At 51.5% G+C, this 18,020-nt stretch overlaps 1 protein-coding gene across 1 annotated transcript in view; it reads left to right on the forward strand.

Annotated features, from left to right (window-relative positions):
• Positions 1-10,319: 10,319 nt before the first annotated feature.
• The window catches only part of TRAM2 (translocation associated membrane protein 2), a 54,298-nt gene continuing 46,597 nt past the window's right edge, over positions 10,320-18,020 (forward strand). The window contains exon 1 of the mRNA XM_077812380.1: positions 10,320-10,473. Within this exon, the coding sequence (XP_077668506.1) occupies positions 10,354-10,473 (120 nt within the window). The 5' untranslated portion in view covers positions 10,320-10,353. The remainder of the gene's footprint in view (positions 10,474-18,020) is intronic.

An 18,020-nucleotide genomic window follows, 5' to 3' on the forward strand; every position in this document is an offset into this window, starting at 1 on the left:
TCTCTCTCAATGAGGAGAAAGCTGTAGCTCACGAAAGCTCATGCTCAGATAAATTGGTTAGTCTCTAAGGTGCCACAAGTCCTCCTTTTCTTTTTGCGAATACAGACTAACACGGCTGTTACTCTGAGAGCTGGGTTTAATTCCCTTCTCTGCCCCAGCCTTTTTGTGTGACCTTAGGCAACTCACTTAGTCTCTCAGTGCCTGAGTTCCCCATCTGTAAATGAGGATAACCGTACAGCCCTACCTCACAGGGGTGTTGAGAAGTTAAATACCTGAGAGTTTAAAGCACTCAGATTTAATAATTTTATTAAGATGCTGTTGAAGTAAAAAGAAAACGGTACAGAGTTTAAGCATAGAAGTTTCTGTCTGTCAGGGAATAAGGTACAGATTATCAAGGGGTGCGAAATTCGGTTTAGGAACGGGTGGCGGAAGGAATACATAATCTGCAGTCTCCCCGATTGGGGGTAAAAGGTTAACGGGTCAAAGTACAGACATTGAGATATGGGGGTATGTTCATATGATGGCTATGTTCAGGTGTGGAGTATAATGAGTGGATACAATGATGAGGATGCATTTACCCTCATTTGGTGGGATTTAATGTACTACTAGAGTGATGGGGGCCAGATGAGTATCTTAAGTATAGCCAGAGGCCTGTGCTCCTCCCTGGGGGTCGGGCGGGGGGGGGGGGGGGAGCATTTTGCTCTAGTTGCAGGCAAAGCGGAGGTAGGTGCCTGCAGTCACTGTGAAGGGAGCTTGGAGGTCAGCAAGGGGTAGGAATGTGGGTGGGAACTTGGGAGAATCACTTAGCCCTTCTAGACTCCAGTTGATGTTGCTATAGTATCTACTTCACAGTGAGGATCCATAATGTGCTTAAAATCCCCCCTGCTGACATGTGCAATATAGTGAAAGTTCGACAAGACGCATGGAAGAGGTCTGCTGGATTCCAGGCACAGCTGGACCTTCAAACAAAAAGCCAACACACATATTGTGTTGCAACTTTAACCATCCTCAGCTGAACAAAAGCAAGGAGAGCTGGAGGTAAGCCAGATTCTAGCTTAGCTCCGCTGTATCTGAATAATGCAGCCGTTGATTGATTTTCTGTGCAACGACTGCTGGACACCCCCGAGGGAGTTAATGCATGTGAGCCAATTTCATCCCAGCCTGGTGACTCTGACCCAGTGTTTCTACCTTAGTTCAGAACGTCCTGGCTTTCCTAGATGAGTCGATGCAGTCTATTTCAGCTACTCATATAGTTCCCTTTACCATAATGTCTGCCTTACACTCTTAAGTATTTTTCAGGAAAGCACTGTATCCCGAGTTACAGGTGGGGCAGTGAGACACAGAGAGGCTAAGTGACTTGCCTAAGGTCTCACACAGTGACAGAGCAGGGACTTGAAAGCCCATGTCCCACGTACTAGACTCCTGCCCTAACTGCTGGACCATCCGTCTTCTTCAGAGAACTGCCTTTATAATTCCCCCATGGGATTCATAGGAGGTTGGTGTCCACCTCCAGTTGGAGATCTGGCCCCCTTTACAGCATTGACATACTTTGTCATTGTTGCTTGTACAGTGTAAACAATTTTACCACGCAGGGGATTCTGCTTTATATTAGGCTGGTGTTCACTTCACCAGCGTCTTGCTACTGGGGAGACTTTCAAAGGAACAGGTAGGAGCTAGGGACCCATCTCCCCCTGACTTGCAATAGGAGTTGGGCTGCTTTGACAATCACCCCCCACCCATTTATTATTTATGTATATTACAGTAACGTACTCCCCCCCCCCCAGGATGTGCTGGGTACTGTACAAACACTTATTTAAAAAACAGCCTCTGCCCCAAAGAACTTGCCATCTAGGTTACAAGCAGATGAAACCCAGGGCTGAGGGGAAGATGGGGGATGCTCATGAAGCTTCATCTGCCTGGTATTAAAAGGGTGATGTGTGCAGAGTTCGGGGGAAGCAAAATATGCCCCCCCCCACCCGAGGCTGCAGCCTGATCAGTTCATAGGTTTGATCTGTGAACGCAGCCTCTGTCCCACTAGCGTGGGAGCCGTGGGGCTGCCGGATCCACTGAATACTATAGCGTGAGCACCTTGGGGCAGGGACTGGGTGGTGGTGGTGGTGTTAAACAAAAAGCTGTTCCCCTGTATCCCACCAGGGCTGACATGGAGCCCACTCGAAAAGAGATCACCTGTCCAAATGCCCCACCCACTGCCTCCTTCCTGGTGGAGGCCAAAGTTGGGAGGTAAATGGCTTGTGAGGATCTTGCCTGAATCTCTCATCCCAGGGTAGACATCACCCTTAAATTGAATGAGAAATACGGATAGTGAGCTGGGAAAACAACTGGTCCAGGACCTGGCTTGTCTTCCCAGATGCACAAGGAACTCTCCCGCATGCGTGAGTGGGGACAAGTGATCTCCTATGGCTTAGTGTCTGCTGGAAGCCTGGCTGCATCGCTGGGAGAGCTTTCTGTGGGATTTCATTTCTTCTCAATGGAAATGTTTTCTGACCTTGCTCCAGCTGGCTTTGACGTCTCGTTGAAATCCAGGCTGCAATACCAGGGCTTTTCTTTCTTTCTGCTTGGTTACTGTATATCAAAGGAAGTGTAAACACTTGGCACTCCAGAGCCTGAGCAAAGCCATTTTACTGAGGAGTTTGGTTTTTGGACACTCACTTTCTGGGTTGCCAGACTGAGGGATTTGCTGATGTCTCAGGGCGGCTTCATCCATGGGGGCTTGTGGCAGGGCCAATTTTGCAAACTCATTACTGAGCCTGTTAATGGGAAATTAATGGAAATCCTCATGATAGCATGCACTAAAGCAGGGATCGGCAACCTTTGGCACGCGGCCCACCAGGGTAAGCCCCCTGGCGGGCCGGAACAGTTTGTTTACCTGCCGTGTCTGCAGGTTCGGCTGATCGCGGCTCCCAGTGGCTGCGGTTCACTGTTCCAGGCCAATGGGGGCTGCGGGAAGCGGCAGCCAGCACATCTCATGGCCCACGCCGCTTCCTGCAGCCCCCATTGACCTGGAATGGCAAACCGCAGCCAGTGGGAGCCGCGATCGGTCGAACCTGCAGACGCGGCAGGTACACAAACCGTCCCGGCCCGCCAGGGGGCTTACCCTGGCGGGCCGCGGGCCAGAAGTTGCCGATCCCTGCACTAAGGGCTGATTCTGCCCCCTCTGCTCATGGTGAGTAGTGCCATACTCTGCCTAGAGCCAGCAGAATTCAGCCAGGGTGGGTTTGCACAATTACACCCGAAGAAGGATCTCGTCATGCTTCAGCTGAGCAGCCACATGCATCTAGGGGACAGCATATCTGAAAGGGCACTGCCAGCCTTTTCGGCCCCGTCCCATTATGCAGCTATCATTAAAGGATAGCATTGCGGTGATGCTACAGCCAAGGTGTGGGTAGCGACTGCATTCTACCCTGCAATCGCAGGGTGAGAGAGCAGCTGGAATAGACATGTCGCTAGACTATGGGAGTAGTGAAGCCGCGGCAACGTGAGCTGTACAAGCCTGCCAGGAATCCTGGCTAATTACTTGCAGGGCTAGCCTGTGCTGAAGCACATGCTGCCTGCCACAGCTTCGCTGCTCTGCTGCCTGCCACAGCTCGAATAAAGCTAGCTTGGGTGTGACCACTCAAACTGCAGTCGCAGGGAGTGATTGTAATGTAGACATACCCTATGCACAGCTGGCTCTGGGTCAAGCTCTTAGAACCAAACTCCCCCATTTGAATTTAGAGCGATCTGGATTATATGTATTGTAGCACCTAAGAGCCCCTGTTATGCAGCAGGACCCCATTGTGCTAGGTGTTGTACCAACACAAAGCAAAAAAGACAGGCCGTATATCTTGAGCTGATGTATATTTAGTTCATTCTAAATGCCTAGTTTTGGCTGGAAGATTTCCCAGCTGCATGTAACAAACTTGGAGGAGAGGGGGTTGGAATTACTGGTTGTGCACAAAATGTTTTGTCTGTTCCTGGCATTAATTGTTGTCAGTTGAAACCTATTAATCTAGAGGGGGTTATATCTTTGGTACATGCAGCTAGAGATCGCAATGGGCACATGTTATAAACTGGACAAATAAATAAGCTCCCTGCTGATCATCTTCCTATTTTGTCTCAGCATTGATTTTCTCCCACTGAAAATCTAAATGCAGCATGCCTTCCAGCCTAACAAAAGGTACATTGGATCCCAAAATCACCAGGCCAGCCACTCTGACCCCTGTATATTTAAAGGGACATTGTCACACTACAAATCATGGGTCTGATTTTCATAGGTTGGCCCTACCCAACTTTAGTGGAGCTTGGAGGTGCTCATCACTTCTGAAACAGAGTTAGATATTCTCCTAAATTCCTTTTTTGTGATTGCTGCTCCTGACTTTTATTATTCATAATAATGGCACCTGCCACCTTTGCATCCAATCACTTCTGTAAGGGAAGGGCCGGGAGTTCATAGCCAAGGCCTATAGCTCTTACCCTGGTGCTGATCCACACAAAAACACTTGCGCCACTGAGTGGTGGTAGGGCTGAGAGTTTTCCTGCTGATTTCTCTTTGGCCATGAGAGGGCGCTGCCATTCAGAGTCACAAAGCAGATCTGTTACAAACGCAGCTCGCTAGAGAATAGCTTGGGATGCAGGAGGACGAGAGCTCGTACCATTGCTTCCACTGGTATTAATACCGCCCCACTCCTGTGAACAGATGGGAGCCGAGGAAGACAGGCGGTAGCCAACACGTAACATGTATGCAGGATGATATGCCTACCTAACACCTGCAGCCAGCGTGTGTTGCACGTTGTAGGGAGAGTGGTCACTTTGGATAAGCTATTACCAGCAGGAGAGTGAGTTTGTGTGGGTGTGTTTTGGGGTGGGGGAGGGAGAGAACCTGGATTTGTGCTGGAAATGGCCCACCTTGATTTTCATACACATTGTAAGGAGAGTGGTCACTTTGGATAAGCTATTACCAGCAGGAGAGTGAGTCTGTGTGTGTGGTTTTTGGAAAAAGGGGGGGAGGGAGAAAACCTGGATTTGTGCTGGAAATGGCCCACCTTGATTATCATACACATTGTAAAGAGAGGTTTCAGAGTAACAGCCGCGTTAGTCTGTATTCGCAAAAAGAAAAGGAGGACTTGTGGCACCTTAGAGACTGGCCAATTTGTTTGGGCATGGGCTTTCGTGAGCTGCAGCTCACTTCATCCGATGAGGTGAGCTGTGGCTCACGAGGGCTTGTGCTCAGGTGGATTGGTTGGTCTCTAGGCTGCCACAAGTACTCCTTTTCTTATTGTAAAGAGAGTGGTCACTTTGGATGGGCTATTACCAGCAGGAGAGTGAGTTTGGGGGGGGGGGGTGAGAAAACCTGGATTTACGCTGGAAATGGCCCAACTTGATTATCATACACATTGTAAGGAGAGTGATCACTTTAGATAAGCTATTACCAGCAGGAGAGTGGGGTGGGAGGAGGTATTGTTTCATGGTCTCTGTGTATATAATGTCTTCTGCAGTTTCCACAGTATGCATCCGATGAAGTGAGCTGTAGCTCACGAAAGCTTATGCTCTAATAAATTGGTTAGTCTCTAAGGTGCCACAAGTCCTCCTTTTCTTTTTGTGTGTTGTAACTTCACCTTTGGAACCCAGCACTGGTGTCATGGTTGTGATGAAGTTCTAGGTACGAATTGGATTCTAGTGCTAGGATCCAACTCCTCCACGTGTGAGTGTCCCCAGGTGCCCTTAAGGAAGTGGATGTCTCCCACCTTACTGCCGTTTATTATGGATTTTTTGCCATTTTAAAAATCCTGGTGCTCCTACTGTTCGTAAATCCAAGTGCTAGACTCTTGCCTAGGGATTTCGCCGTTGATGCGCATCTGTTTAGACTTATCCAATCATTGAGCGCTCTGCTGGGGCTTCCAACAAGGAGACAATACAGACCCAAAACTTACACACTGGCAAACAGTGCTATATAAATGACAAATCCTCAGCTGGTGCCAATCAGCATAACCCCAGCTGGCCTGTCGTTTTTTAAAAAAACAACTTCACTATAAGTAGCGGATTCCTAGAAACAGGATTTGCATTCCAGTTCAGTTAAACAATGCAGCACTTTCATTCTACACCAGTCTAACCAGTAAAGCAGGGGTGGATGAGGCCCCTCACCCCAAAAAGGAAGGGGTGGGAGTGAGGAACTAGTTGATGTTTTTCTGTAGCCATGTAGCTTTGATGAAAAATGAATTTTTTTGCAGAATTTTTTCCCCCAGTTTGCCAGTGAATGCTTTTACAGGTTTTGAAAAGCAGGTTTCAAAAATCAGCATTTATTACAGGTTTGACTTTTATCAACCAAAAAATGTTCAATGTGAAAACAAAAAAGCTGCAATTTTTTTCAGTATTTCCCAGGAAAAAATAATTGGTGTTTTTCAGCTAGCTCTGTCGTTCCTGGGTTTCTGAACGCTCCCAAAGTCTGGGCAAGTTCAGAGCTGGGGTTTTGACCTGGGCCCACCTCTAGTTAGAACGGAGTGTCCCCATGTCCGAGTTCGCTCTAAGCAGCTTCCACTCCACCTCCAGGAGGTTACGTGTCCAAAGGACAGGCCTGGATTGTCTTGCATTTCTGAATATCTCTGAGTCTATGATTCGTGCTCATTTGCCCCCTGCTATCCCTTCCCTGGCTCTGTAACAGAGAGCATAACTGAGCCCCCTGGTCTATCGGCGGCAGTTTCATTCCACTTTTTTTAAAAAATGCCTAACGTTTTTGGCCGTTGGAAAGAAAACCAATTGGAACGGCTTTTCTTTTAAAAAGCAAACTCTGCCCAGTTCCATATAGGGTCTGGCTGACACGCCATAGCCCAGGAATGCTGACTCGAACACAGTGCAGCTGATTCGCCAGCTGACTCCCCTGTGAGCTCTTTCCGCCCACTCCAGTTCCCAGCTGGAGACTGAAAGCAAAACACCCCCAGCCACAGCCCCTGAACATAGACCTGATTCTGTGAAACAAGCCCAAGTGGAGGCATCTCCGCTCCAGTGAGGATCATGACCCTGGGTGTTGATCCTTCTCTCCCTTATTCATGGATTTAGATGGAGTCAATCTTGTTCTGAACTGGTGTGAGTGATTAGAAAATCAGTTCCTCCATCTAGGTGCCTCTGGCTTCTCTGTGGATCCTCTTCCACCTAACGATTAGGTGATCTGGTGGGTCTGACTGGCTGTTCTCAGATGGACAAGAGAAGAACATAAGAGCTGCATTATTGGGTCAGACTAATGGTCTATCTAGCCCAGGTCTATCTGTACCAAACAGAGCAATATTGGAAAGATCCACCTCGTCTTCCCCTCCTATCTTCTGGTAGTCAGAGGTTGAGGTTCAGCCCAAGCATGGGGTTACATCCCTGATTATCTTGGCTCATAGCCATTGATGGACCTGTCTTCCATGAACTTATCTAGTTCTTCTTTGAACCCATTTATACTTTTGGCTAGCACAACATCCCATGGCTATGAGTTCCACAGGTTAATTGTGTGTTGCATGAAAAAGTATTCCCTCTTGTTTCCCCAGCTCCAGGTTTTGTACAGGTTTTCCTGATACTCAGTCTAAACACCCCACTTTGTTAGTTTCACCCCCATTACAATCCCTAGGTACTGACCCAGCAGTTCCTCCCCACCCTTGGTGGTGGACCCTTCAGATTAGACTGTTCTCAAGCCCTTCCTTTAGCAGTCACTTAGACAAGCTATTTTATCTTTTAATCTTTCCTCCTACATTGGTCCCTCCAGCCCTGTGCTCATTTTTCTCGCTCTTTTCCAAGCAATGTCCAATTTCTCAGTATCTTTGGCAAAGGAACTGCATCTCCTTAGGTGTTTGGACAGCACCTAACACAGTGGGGACTGCAATCCTGAGTAGGGCTCCTGGGCACTAACACAGCACAGGCAATCCATAGTGACATGGAATAAAACAGGGGCTCAGGTGTGGCCATGTCAGAGCTGATCAGGGAGGGACCATCGTCTGCCTGCTCCAGGATGTGATGCTTGCCAGCGCATAACCGCAAATCCAGGGATCTTTTACTGTATGGCACATCTAGTTCACTGCTATCCAACTATGGTACCTATGTGGGCCTCACTACAATAGTATCTGAGCACCTCACAGTCTCTAATGTAGAACACCTCTGAGAAATAGGGAACTGCTATTTTCCCCATTTAACAGATGTGGAACTGAGGTTCACGGAGACTAAGTGACTTGCCCAGGATCACACAGGAAGTCTGTGGCAGAGAAGAGACTTGAATACAGGTCACCCAAATCCTAGGCTAGTTCCCAGGACCACACCTCCTCACAATCTCCCTTAGTTTGGTCTCCCTCAACATCTGTGCTTCCCTAGTTTCTCCTTCCCACTGAGTCAAGGCTTATCACCCTTTTTTCTCCTGTCTGACCAGTGTTCCCGGAGCTCAGTCCTTTGTTACTAAGTTATATATCAGGGGTTAGCCCTTGATCCATTGACTTCAGTGGGCTTTGGATCCGACTCTTAGGATCAGGCTCTGAGCATTGTTTTAGCTATACTGCTGTGATGTAGACATGTACAGTGACAGAAGGGGTTTTTTCATCACAATCCACCCTCTCGAGAGACAGTAGCTAGGCTGACAGAAGAATTCTTCCGTCGACCTAGCTGAGTCTACACTAGGGGCTAGGTCGACCTAACAATGTTGTGTAGGACGTGACATTTACACTGAGCAGTGTAGCTACATTGACCTAAATTTTAGGTGTAGAACCGGCCTTAGTGAAAGAAGCCTTGAGTTTCTCAGTTGCTTATTCTAAACAACATTGTGTGGGTTTTATGGAGAGAAAAGCACAGTCATTTGCACCAGTTAATCAGGACCTATCTAATAGGGATCTCTGCTTCCGTAGAGCATGTAAGGCCAGGAATCTATTCCCTATGCTGTATTTGGCTGGAGGGGACACTCGGTGCTCTAAGTGTCCGGTTTGAAACAGCGCAGCCCCTTCAAACCAGCTGGAGCAGTCAGTCCTTCATGCTTCTTCTAACTCTCCCAGGACAGAATGGACCAGATCCTTAGCTGGTGTCAATCAGCATTGTTCCACTGAAGCCAAGGGAGCTATGCTGGCTTACACCAGCTGAGGAGCTGACCCAGCATATTTACTGTGTAGGTCTTTGAGATGACATCTTAAAAACAAAGTGTCTGTTTCCAGTTTTTCTAAGCTACTTGCCGTCACCTCTGTCTTCTGTGGCCCTCTCCCATGCATGGCATGACCCCCAGCTCATCTGCAAAACCCTACCTGGTCCACACTTCAGTCCCTCTTAACAACCCACTTTTGCCTTGCCAGGCTATAGTGAACTGAGTTGACTTGTATGTAAATTGGCTATTGTTGATCCCTCTCCCCTTACCTTTGCTTGTCAGTCTGTCCTTAGGCTGTCAGCCCTTTAGACAGAGCCCACCCCTACTCCAGTGTTTGGAAAGTGCCTTGGACTTTGGGGTGCAGCCATCAATAAATAAGAATGGATATTAATGAGTCCAGGATACTCTGCAAAGTGTTCTGCTCTGGAGACCTTGGCCAACTTCTTCTTGTCCTCCAGAGTATCCTCTTCCCGCCTGGCTGCTGCTCTCTACCCCAGAAGCAGCTGCATTCCAGTGCTGCTCTGTGTGTGTAACTTGTGAAGCACCTTGAATCCTGGAGTCTGAAAGGTGTTCAAAATGTGCTGCATTATTATTCAAGAGGTGTTCCTGTGGATGTTAAAAGGGGAGAAGCCTGGGGTCAGATGATCGGGATGTGAACAGGAAGTCCGAGGCACCTGTGTGGGTTTAATGCCTCTGAAAATAAAGTCAGAGGGGCCCAGTCCTTACTCAGAGGCTTTAGGCAGGCTGCTCCCATGAATAATGCTCAGCGGGTAAAGGCTGTATGTTTCTAAGACCTCTGGAGTCCGAATAAAGTGGGTTTAGGAGGCAGCATCGCCTAGGGGCTAGCGCGCTGGGCGGCAACTCTGGCGACCTTGCGTCTGTTCCCAGCGCTGCCCCTGGCCTGCTGGGGCGAGCCTGGGGAAGTCACCGTCCCGCTCCGTGCCTCAGTTTCCCCCTCTGACAATCGTGACACTGACCTAGTAGGTCAGTGAAGGGTGGGGGGTTGGGCAGGGTGGAGGAAGGGGTGGGTTGAATGCCGGAGGGCAGGGAGCCGGGGGGAGGAGCTGGGGGGCGGTGAGGAGCCGAGCCCGGCCGGCCGAGAGCCAGCCCCGCGGGCAGGGACGGGTTAAGCGGGCGGGGGCGGTCGGCGCAGGCGCGGGCCCGGCGCTGCCGAAGTTGTCCGGGCTCCGGGCCGGGCGAAGTTTGCGGCGCTGGGCGGAGGCAGCGGCGGGCGGCCGGGCTGCTCGCTCCGCTCCGCTCCGGCCATGGCCTTCCGCCGGCGGGCCAAGAGCTACCCGCTCTTCAGCCAGGAGTTCCTGATCCACAACCACGCGGACATCGGCTTCTGCCTGGTGCTCTGCGTGCTCATCGCGCTCATGTTCGAGGTGAGAGCGGGGGGCCCCCTGCACCCCCCCGCGGGACCCCCCTGCACCCCTGATCGCTGACCCTGGGGACCCCCCTGTACCCCTGATCGCTGACCCCGGGGACCCCCCCGATCACTGACCCCGGGGACCCCCCTGTACCCCTGATCGCTGACCCCGGGGACCCCCCTGCACCTCCCCCACGGGACACCCTGCCCACTGACCCCGGGGACCCCCCCCTGCACCCCTGATTGCTGACCCCGGGGACCCCCTGCACCTCTCCTGGGGGACCCTCCTGCACCACTGACCCCGAGCACTCCCCTGCGCCTCGGCCGGACCCCCCCGCACCCCTCTCCACTGACCCTGGGGACCCCCCCCTGCACCCACCTTGAGAGACTCCTTGTGACCCTTCCCCAGGACTTTGCCCTGTGCACCCTGGGGGTGCTGCCCACTCCACTCTGGGACCCTGCTGTGCCCCTTCCTGCAGATCTGCCCCTTACCCTCTCAGGATACTGCCTGCTGCACCCCCAAGGAACCCTACTGCACTCCTTCCTTGGGGGACCCCTCTGCAGCCCCCTACCATGGGACACTGCAGCCCTTCCTGGGGGTATTCTCTGTGCCTCTCCAAGGGATCCTGATGCAGTCCCTCCACCCAGGGCATCCTTCCTTGGGACCCCAATGCACTGCACACCCTGGGGGTGGATCCGAATGTAACTCCTTCCCAGGGGATCCTACTCCAGCAGATCCTCTCCTTGTCAGTAGAAGCAAATTCCAACCTCCCACGGTGCACCCCTGGAGAGTGCACCTTTGCAATGCACCCCTTTGACGTGTGGGGGAGAAGACGACCCCCCTGCACCCTGCCTGGGGAGGGAGCCCCAGTGAATCTGCCTTTCGGCACTACCCACATTGCGCCCATCAGGAGGAGCGCAGTGCACTAAGCCCCCCAGTCCCACTAACCTCCTTTTCCCAGCCCCTTTGTGGGTTAGTTTCCCTCCCCTACACTGCACTTCCTTCCCCCTTTCGTTCGCCAGGGATCCTTCCCACTCTTCCTGTCCTTTCCCATCCCCATACGCCACCATCCACCCCCGGATAACTTCATTTCCCCTCTTCCATACCCCCAGCTGCTTCTCCACTCTGTCCACACCCACAACTTCGACCTCCCCAGCTTCCAGTCCCCCCAGTACATCCTTCCCCCTCCCCAGTGCCTCCTTCTCCTGCTCCAGTTTGCAGTCTCCCCTTCCCCCCCAGCCCCTCTTAGGCCTGGACCAGTGCCCACCAGGAACAAGATTCCCCCCTGGCCTCTAGCTGCTGCCCTCCTTGAGTCTGGATGAGTGTAGGTGGGGGTACTGGGGACACTGACTAGCTACTGCCAGGGATGGCCATGCTTGTGTGACCCCTGTCCATGGGGTCCATGAGATAGGCCGGGTAGCATCCTTCAGTCTCTGTGTTTGGGCATGGTACAGGCGGCGTGTTGACCGTCTTGGGCTCCAACATTGTGGGGTGGAGGAAAAGGCTTTTGGGGTGAGGCTCTCCCTGTGCTAGAGCTCCGGGGATGGGGGATAGCTGGCTCTAGCCGGTGCTTTCCCCAGGGTTTGGGGATGAGCTGCCAGATGGCGTTGGTCTGTGCCCCAGAAGTTGGGGGAGTTGATGAGTGAGGGGAAGTTGGGTGTGGCCTGAGTTGAAGTGGAGCAGCTTTAAGGCAGGGGATGTGTTGTGATGGGGTCACAACCTTTTGAGGTTTGGCGGGAACCCCTGCAGTGTGCTGTCATGCTGTGGTTAGCAGGAGAGGTGGCAGGGCCCACAGCCGGGCCACCAGATGCTGCCATCCTGACAGCTCTCTCCCTAAGCAGGGCAGGCTAGGTGAGGTCATTCCTTGGCTGGGAGACCTCTGAGCAGCCCGGAGGTGCTGCTGGGAGTGGGGATGGCAATTCAGTGGAAGGCTAATGCTCAGCCTGATGCAATGCCCCTGTGCTGCTGGATAGCCCCATCTTTCAGGTGCACTGTGGCCGTGGGTTTGGATTGTTGGGCTTTGTCAAAGGGGCACTATCAGATTTTAAATCTTTTTTTTTTTTAATCCCTTGTCTAGGTTACTTACCACTGATACCTTTGATTACCAAAATCCGAAAGAACTTTAAAAATCCAGCCCACTTTTCACCATTTGTGTAGCTTGCTCTGAGTTTCCCGCAGCTGTCGTTACTTCTGTGTTTGTTTATAACCCCTCTCTCGCGCTGGATTCTTGTGTGCCAGCACCTGGTTGCAATGGTTGGGGTGCAAACTCTGCAGGGGAATATGCAAACCCAGATCAAACGGAAGATTTTTTTTTTAAAGAAATGGAAACATTTCTATAAATAGGGTTCATTTAAAGAAGAAAAATAGCTTTACCTGCGGAGGGGGAGAGGCAGTGTTGGTGGAGGACGTCTGCCCCTTCCCTTTCCCCGGGAGCAGCTGCCCCTTTCCTTTGCCCATAAGCTAGGGTTGCCATCTCTGAGCTACAAAAATCTGGGACATTCGGGATGATCCTGAGCGCGTTGCACACGACCAGCTGGCCAGTTTTTGGAGCACACTGACCGACGCCCAGGACAGCGATCTCAAACAGGGACAATCCTGGGAGAATCTGGCCAGGTGGCAACCCTACTATTGAGGTACTGGGGGTTAGGTGTCGGTGGGGGCAACTGGCCTACCATTTTCCACCACTTCCTTTTGTTCCCGCCTTCCCCAGCGTTGCCCCTTCCCTGGAGGGAGTCGTGATCCTGACCTTAGAGAAATGTCCTTCTGGAGGAGTGCAGTGCAGTGCCCCCTCCCAGGCCACACTGTCCCCAGTGCCCCTTTCCCCATGCTTGGGGCATCTTCCCCTCCACCAACCCCTGAGCTCACCAGGAGCCTTGTTCTCCCTCTTTCCAGAGACATCCCACAAGCTAGAGGTGCTCTCCTGCCTCCCTTCAGCCAGCCCCCACCAGAGAGAACCCAATGAAACCTTTCCCCCTCCCTAGACAGGAGTGTCCGCTCCTCCTGTGGGAGGGGGAGTTATTTATCTGCCCCTCCCCAGTACATTTGATAGAAATGGAGCCCCTGGTAGGGGGAGAGGAGCAGACCCTTGGCCTCTCCCAAGCCTGGCATCAGGGCTCTTCCTCCCTGTCAGTCCCTAGCCGGGAGAGCAGGCTCCTTGCAGCCCCAGTGCTTTGCACAGAAATGTCAGGAATGTGGAGCTTCCCCCCCCCACCCCCCCACCCCGCCCCTTCCCAGCTTTCTCCTCTCTTTCCTCTCCTCTTTCAGGGGAGGAGACAGGATAGGGAGGGGGCTGAGGATTCCTGCTGAACAACTCAGCCCTTCAGGCTTGCTCCATACGCGGAGTCTGGCCAGCCTGGCACCTCAGGGGCGTGCGTGCTTACATGGTTCAGATGCTGACCGCAGATGTCTGCTAGGACCGTGTCTCTCCCAGCCCCCCAGCCGAGTGCCACGTTTCAGGGCAAATGGAGACGAGATGGAAGGGGGGTGGGGGAGAACGCATCAGAGAAGGGGGAAACCCATTTCCTTAATTAAAAAAACAAAACAAAAAAAAAAAAGACAGTTTTTCCCTCCCTTTCATTGCAATGCACTGAATGAACAAGTAGTTTTCAGTACCTAGAAATCTTAATGTCTTTAAAGGAAACATCTAAATTAGAGCCAGAAAGGCCAGCTGGCTGGGGTATAAATTCCCAAACCGCATGCAAATGCCGCAGAGTAGGACACACCGGCTGCAAGTTTCATAGTTGTACTTTGAAAACAAAACAAAACAAGCAGCGACTTTGAGCTGGAGGGGGTTTTGTCTCCCACTAACTCAGCAGGCCGAGGGTTTCCCCTTGGTTGTTGCTGGTGGTCACTTTACCAAACTTTCCTTCTCTAAGGCTGTGTCTACGCTGGCACTTTTGTCAGTATAACTTTGCCAGTGTGGACATTGCTATGTCTGCGGGAGACCGTCTCCTGATGACATGGCTACTGCTGCTCGTTGGGGGTGGTTTAATTATGTCCACAGGAGAACTCTCCCCCGTCAGCATAGAGAGGCTACACAGGAGATCTTACAGCTGCATCGGTACATCTGTGCCGCTGTAAGCTCTCTAGTGTAGACGTGGCCTTAGCCTCAGGGCTGCGTGCGGAATAAGCTCGTCTGGGCTCTCTTTAGAAAAAGCTGATTGTGTTTTTGCACAGTTGGAAGATGTCGGCTTGACAGTCCTGGAGACAGGACTTGTCTGCATTGGTATTTTCATTAATCTCCCACCGTTGCAGCTGCACTAGTCAGAATCCTGGTGTAAACAGGGCATTGTTACCATCCAGACTTCAGAGGAAAATTGTTAGAAGAACCTAAATGATGCTTTTGAGAGAGAAGGGGGATGAGGTAATATCGGTCGTTGGACCAACTTCTGTTGGTGAGAGAGACAAGCTTTTGCGCTACACACAGCTCTTCTCCAGGTCTGGGAAAGGTTCTCTGAGCATCGCAGCTAAATACAAGACGGAGCAGATTGTTTAGCATCAGTGGTTAGTGCACGTTCTGAGGAATCACTGTAGGTGAAGTAGCCCATTAATACAGCTTCAGTCATAGGACAAAAAGCGGGGCTAGTGGGCTACAGAGTGTTATAATAAGCCCTAAATCCAGTGTCTCTGTCAGATCCATGATTTTCAGTGGCTAGCAGCGTTATGAATTTAAGCTCCCAGGCTTGTCTTTGGAAAGTGTTGTGCAGGTTTTGTTCAAGGATGCGGCCTGATAGGGCAGCTGTAGCGTGATCGCGCTGTGAAAAGTATTCACCACAGCTGCTGGTGTGTTTGTCTTTTCTCGTTTTCCTGTGTGAGTTCATTCAACGTAGGTGCCTTTTGTAATGTTACTCCCTCATCTGGACCTGCACTGAGACAACACAGTAATAAAAACACCCGTGTCCTCTCTACGGTAGAACTTCAACGGAGGAGAATGTTAGTGTAGGGACAGCCAAGGCAGAGTCAGTATTAGCCTAAATACTGTCCCTGCGAAGGGACAAAAATGTTTTTTGCTTTATTTTTTTTTCTTTTTGATGTACAGAGAGAATTTGAAGTATGGTTTGTGCTGGAAATGCTGGTCTTGTGTCCCCTGCTTTCTCCCCCACCCCCTAGAAGGCTCTGTGGATGTCTGGCAAACTCGTAAGATTAGGACATGTGCCGTACCGTGCAAATGAAACCTGCTTAAGTGGGAAGGGAAGAGAGGGTCACGACGCGCCTACTCTCCACCTTCGCCTGTCCCAGCGGCCTCACACCCTCCTGATCTCCTTTCACTTCTTCTCTTCAGCTTCTCCCCTCTTACTGCTGCCTTTCATAGTACAAATATACGGTGGTCCCCACGCCCTTGGGCTATGTCTACACATGGCAGCGTGTAGGATACAGGCACTACTTGCGTATCTACGTGTCACAATGAAAGGCTCCAGCAACAGGGAGCTGCTGGGGCCTTTTCCCACAGCGGGAAAAGGCTCTGGCAGTGGGGCACGATCCTGAAAAGTAGCCGTGTAGACATGGGAGGCACTGCTTGGGCGTGTAGGTAGATACGCTGGAAGTTCAAACGTATAGGGCATGCTGCTTGCGTAAGCCGTGTCTCGCCCGCTACGCTGCTATTTATAGCCCTTCTGGCTGGGGGTGCAGCATCTGTACTCCACACGCCCCCGGAAGTGTAGACGTACTTTTAGAAAGTCATTTCTTGGCCCCAGCTGCCTCTTACTCTCACGTCCTCACCTTTGTAGCCTTTGCGCCTGAACCCACTGAGTGCGCCATGTACGGGCAGCACCTCGACTTCCTGTCTTTCATTCTGGATCCCCTGGCTCGCCATGTCCCCCTGCAGCTGCTGTCACAGAGGTTTCTAACGGCCTCTTCCTGGCCAGGGGGTCCTCAGACTTGGTCCATCCTCCTAAACTGCTGCTTTTGGCTGTGTCAGTCATACTCCCCCCTCTTGATGTCTTTTCCTCCCTTGGCTTTTGTTGTGGCTCTGTCCTCTCTTGGTTCTCCTCCGACCGCTCTGATCGGAGTCTCTTTTCATGGGTGCTTCTCCCCCCTTTCCACTCTGGTGAGATGCCTCAGGGCTCTGCCCTGGCCTCCCGCTCACTTTACAGCCTCTCCTTGTGAGATCTGATCCATGATCTTTGCTGGAATGACCTCTCTCTCCACTCCTGCCCTGCCTCCCTCACTCCTGCCCTGTGTCTCTGCCTATCTCTGACAATTCCAGCATGTCTTACCATCACTGTGCACTTAGCGTGGCTAAAGCTGAGCTGCTGATCTCTTTCCAAAACCTTCTTCATCCCTCCTCTCCTCCCCCTAGTCTTGATCATCATTGCTTGGACCCACATCCCGGGTATCCCCTTTGACTCCTTGTTTCCTTCCTCACCCCGCGCAGGCATGCTGTTTCCATGTCCTGCCGCATGCTGTTTCCATGTCCTGCCACTTGTTGTTCCACGACACTTCTAAGATCCGCCCTGCGTCTGCTAGAGTTGGAGACTTTGCATGGTGGAGTCTCTTCACCAGGGATGGGTGAATGCAGTCCACAGGGGCTTTGAGCCGCCCGTTAGGCCTTCCTCAGGCTGGTGTGGCCTGTGGTGGAGATCAGGGAGCATCATCTGCAGAGCCCTTCTAGAGTGTAGTGGCCAGAGCTCAGATCAAAGCGGAGAGTCTCAAGCTCTCTCCTAGGCTGCAGCTCCCTCCTAACGTGGATAGCCGCGAGACGCTGCCCTCAGCTGGTGAAAGGTTTGGCGCTCCTGCTGACTGGCCATACAGACGTGGAGAGACTGAAGGAAATGGCAGAACCTGTCTCACAATAGACCATTTCCTGTAGGGAAGGATTTCTCTGGGCTCCCAGGCACTCTCCCGCAGGCTGTGAATGTGTGACTGTGACTTAACCATTTCCTTCCAAATCTGCAGCTGGCACGCTTCTGACCTAGACAGTCGCCATCGTGTGTTTGCGAGGGCCTGTGGCGTTGTCTGCTCACAGGTGGTGAGCTACTATCCAGCCACAGTCCTTGCTGCCCTAAAGCTTGCTGTGTAGCTCTGTGCTGCTTAGGCCTTAGCTGGAGTATTGTGTCCAGTCGTGGGCACCACATTCCAGGAAAGATGTGGACAAATTGAAGAAATGCCAGAGAACAGCAGCAAAAATTATTAAAGGTCTAGAAACTATGACCTATGATGGAAGATTGAAAACATTTAGTATGTTTAGCATGGAGAAGAGAAGACTGGGGGTGGGGGGGTACATAACAGGTTTCAAGTATGTAAAATGTGGTTACAAGGAGGAGGGAGAAAAATTGTTCTCCTTAACCTCTGAGAATAGGACAAGAAGCAATGGGCTTAAATTGAAGCAAGGGAGGTTTAGGTTGGACATTAGGGAAAAACTGCCTAACCGTCCGGGTGACTAAGCACTGGAACAAATTGCCAACGGAGGTTGTGGAATCTCCATCATTGGCAGTTTTTAAGAGCAGGTTAGACCAGTGGTTCTCAACCCATTTACCATTGTGGGCCGCATATGCAGCTCTCTGTGTTACGTGGGCCACATCCACACAATATATATATACTACCTGTGTGGCCCTGAGGATATC

This window comes from Eretmochelys imbricata, chromosome 3, assembly GCF_965152235.1.
Source record: "Eretmochelys imbricata isolate rEreImb1 chromosome 3, rEreImb1.hap1, whole genome shotgun sequence".
NCBI classification, from domain to species: Eukaryota; Metazoa; Chordata; order Testudines; family Cheloniidae; genus Eretmochelys; species Eretmochelys imbricata.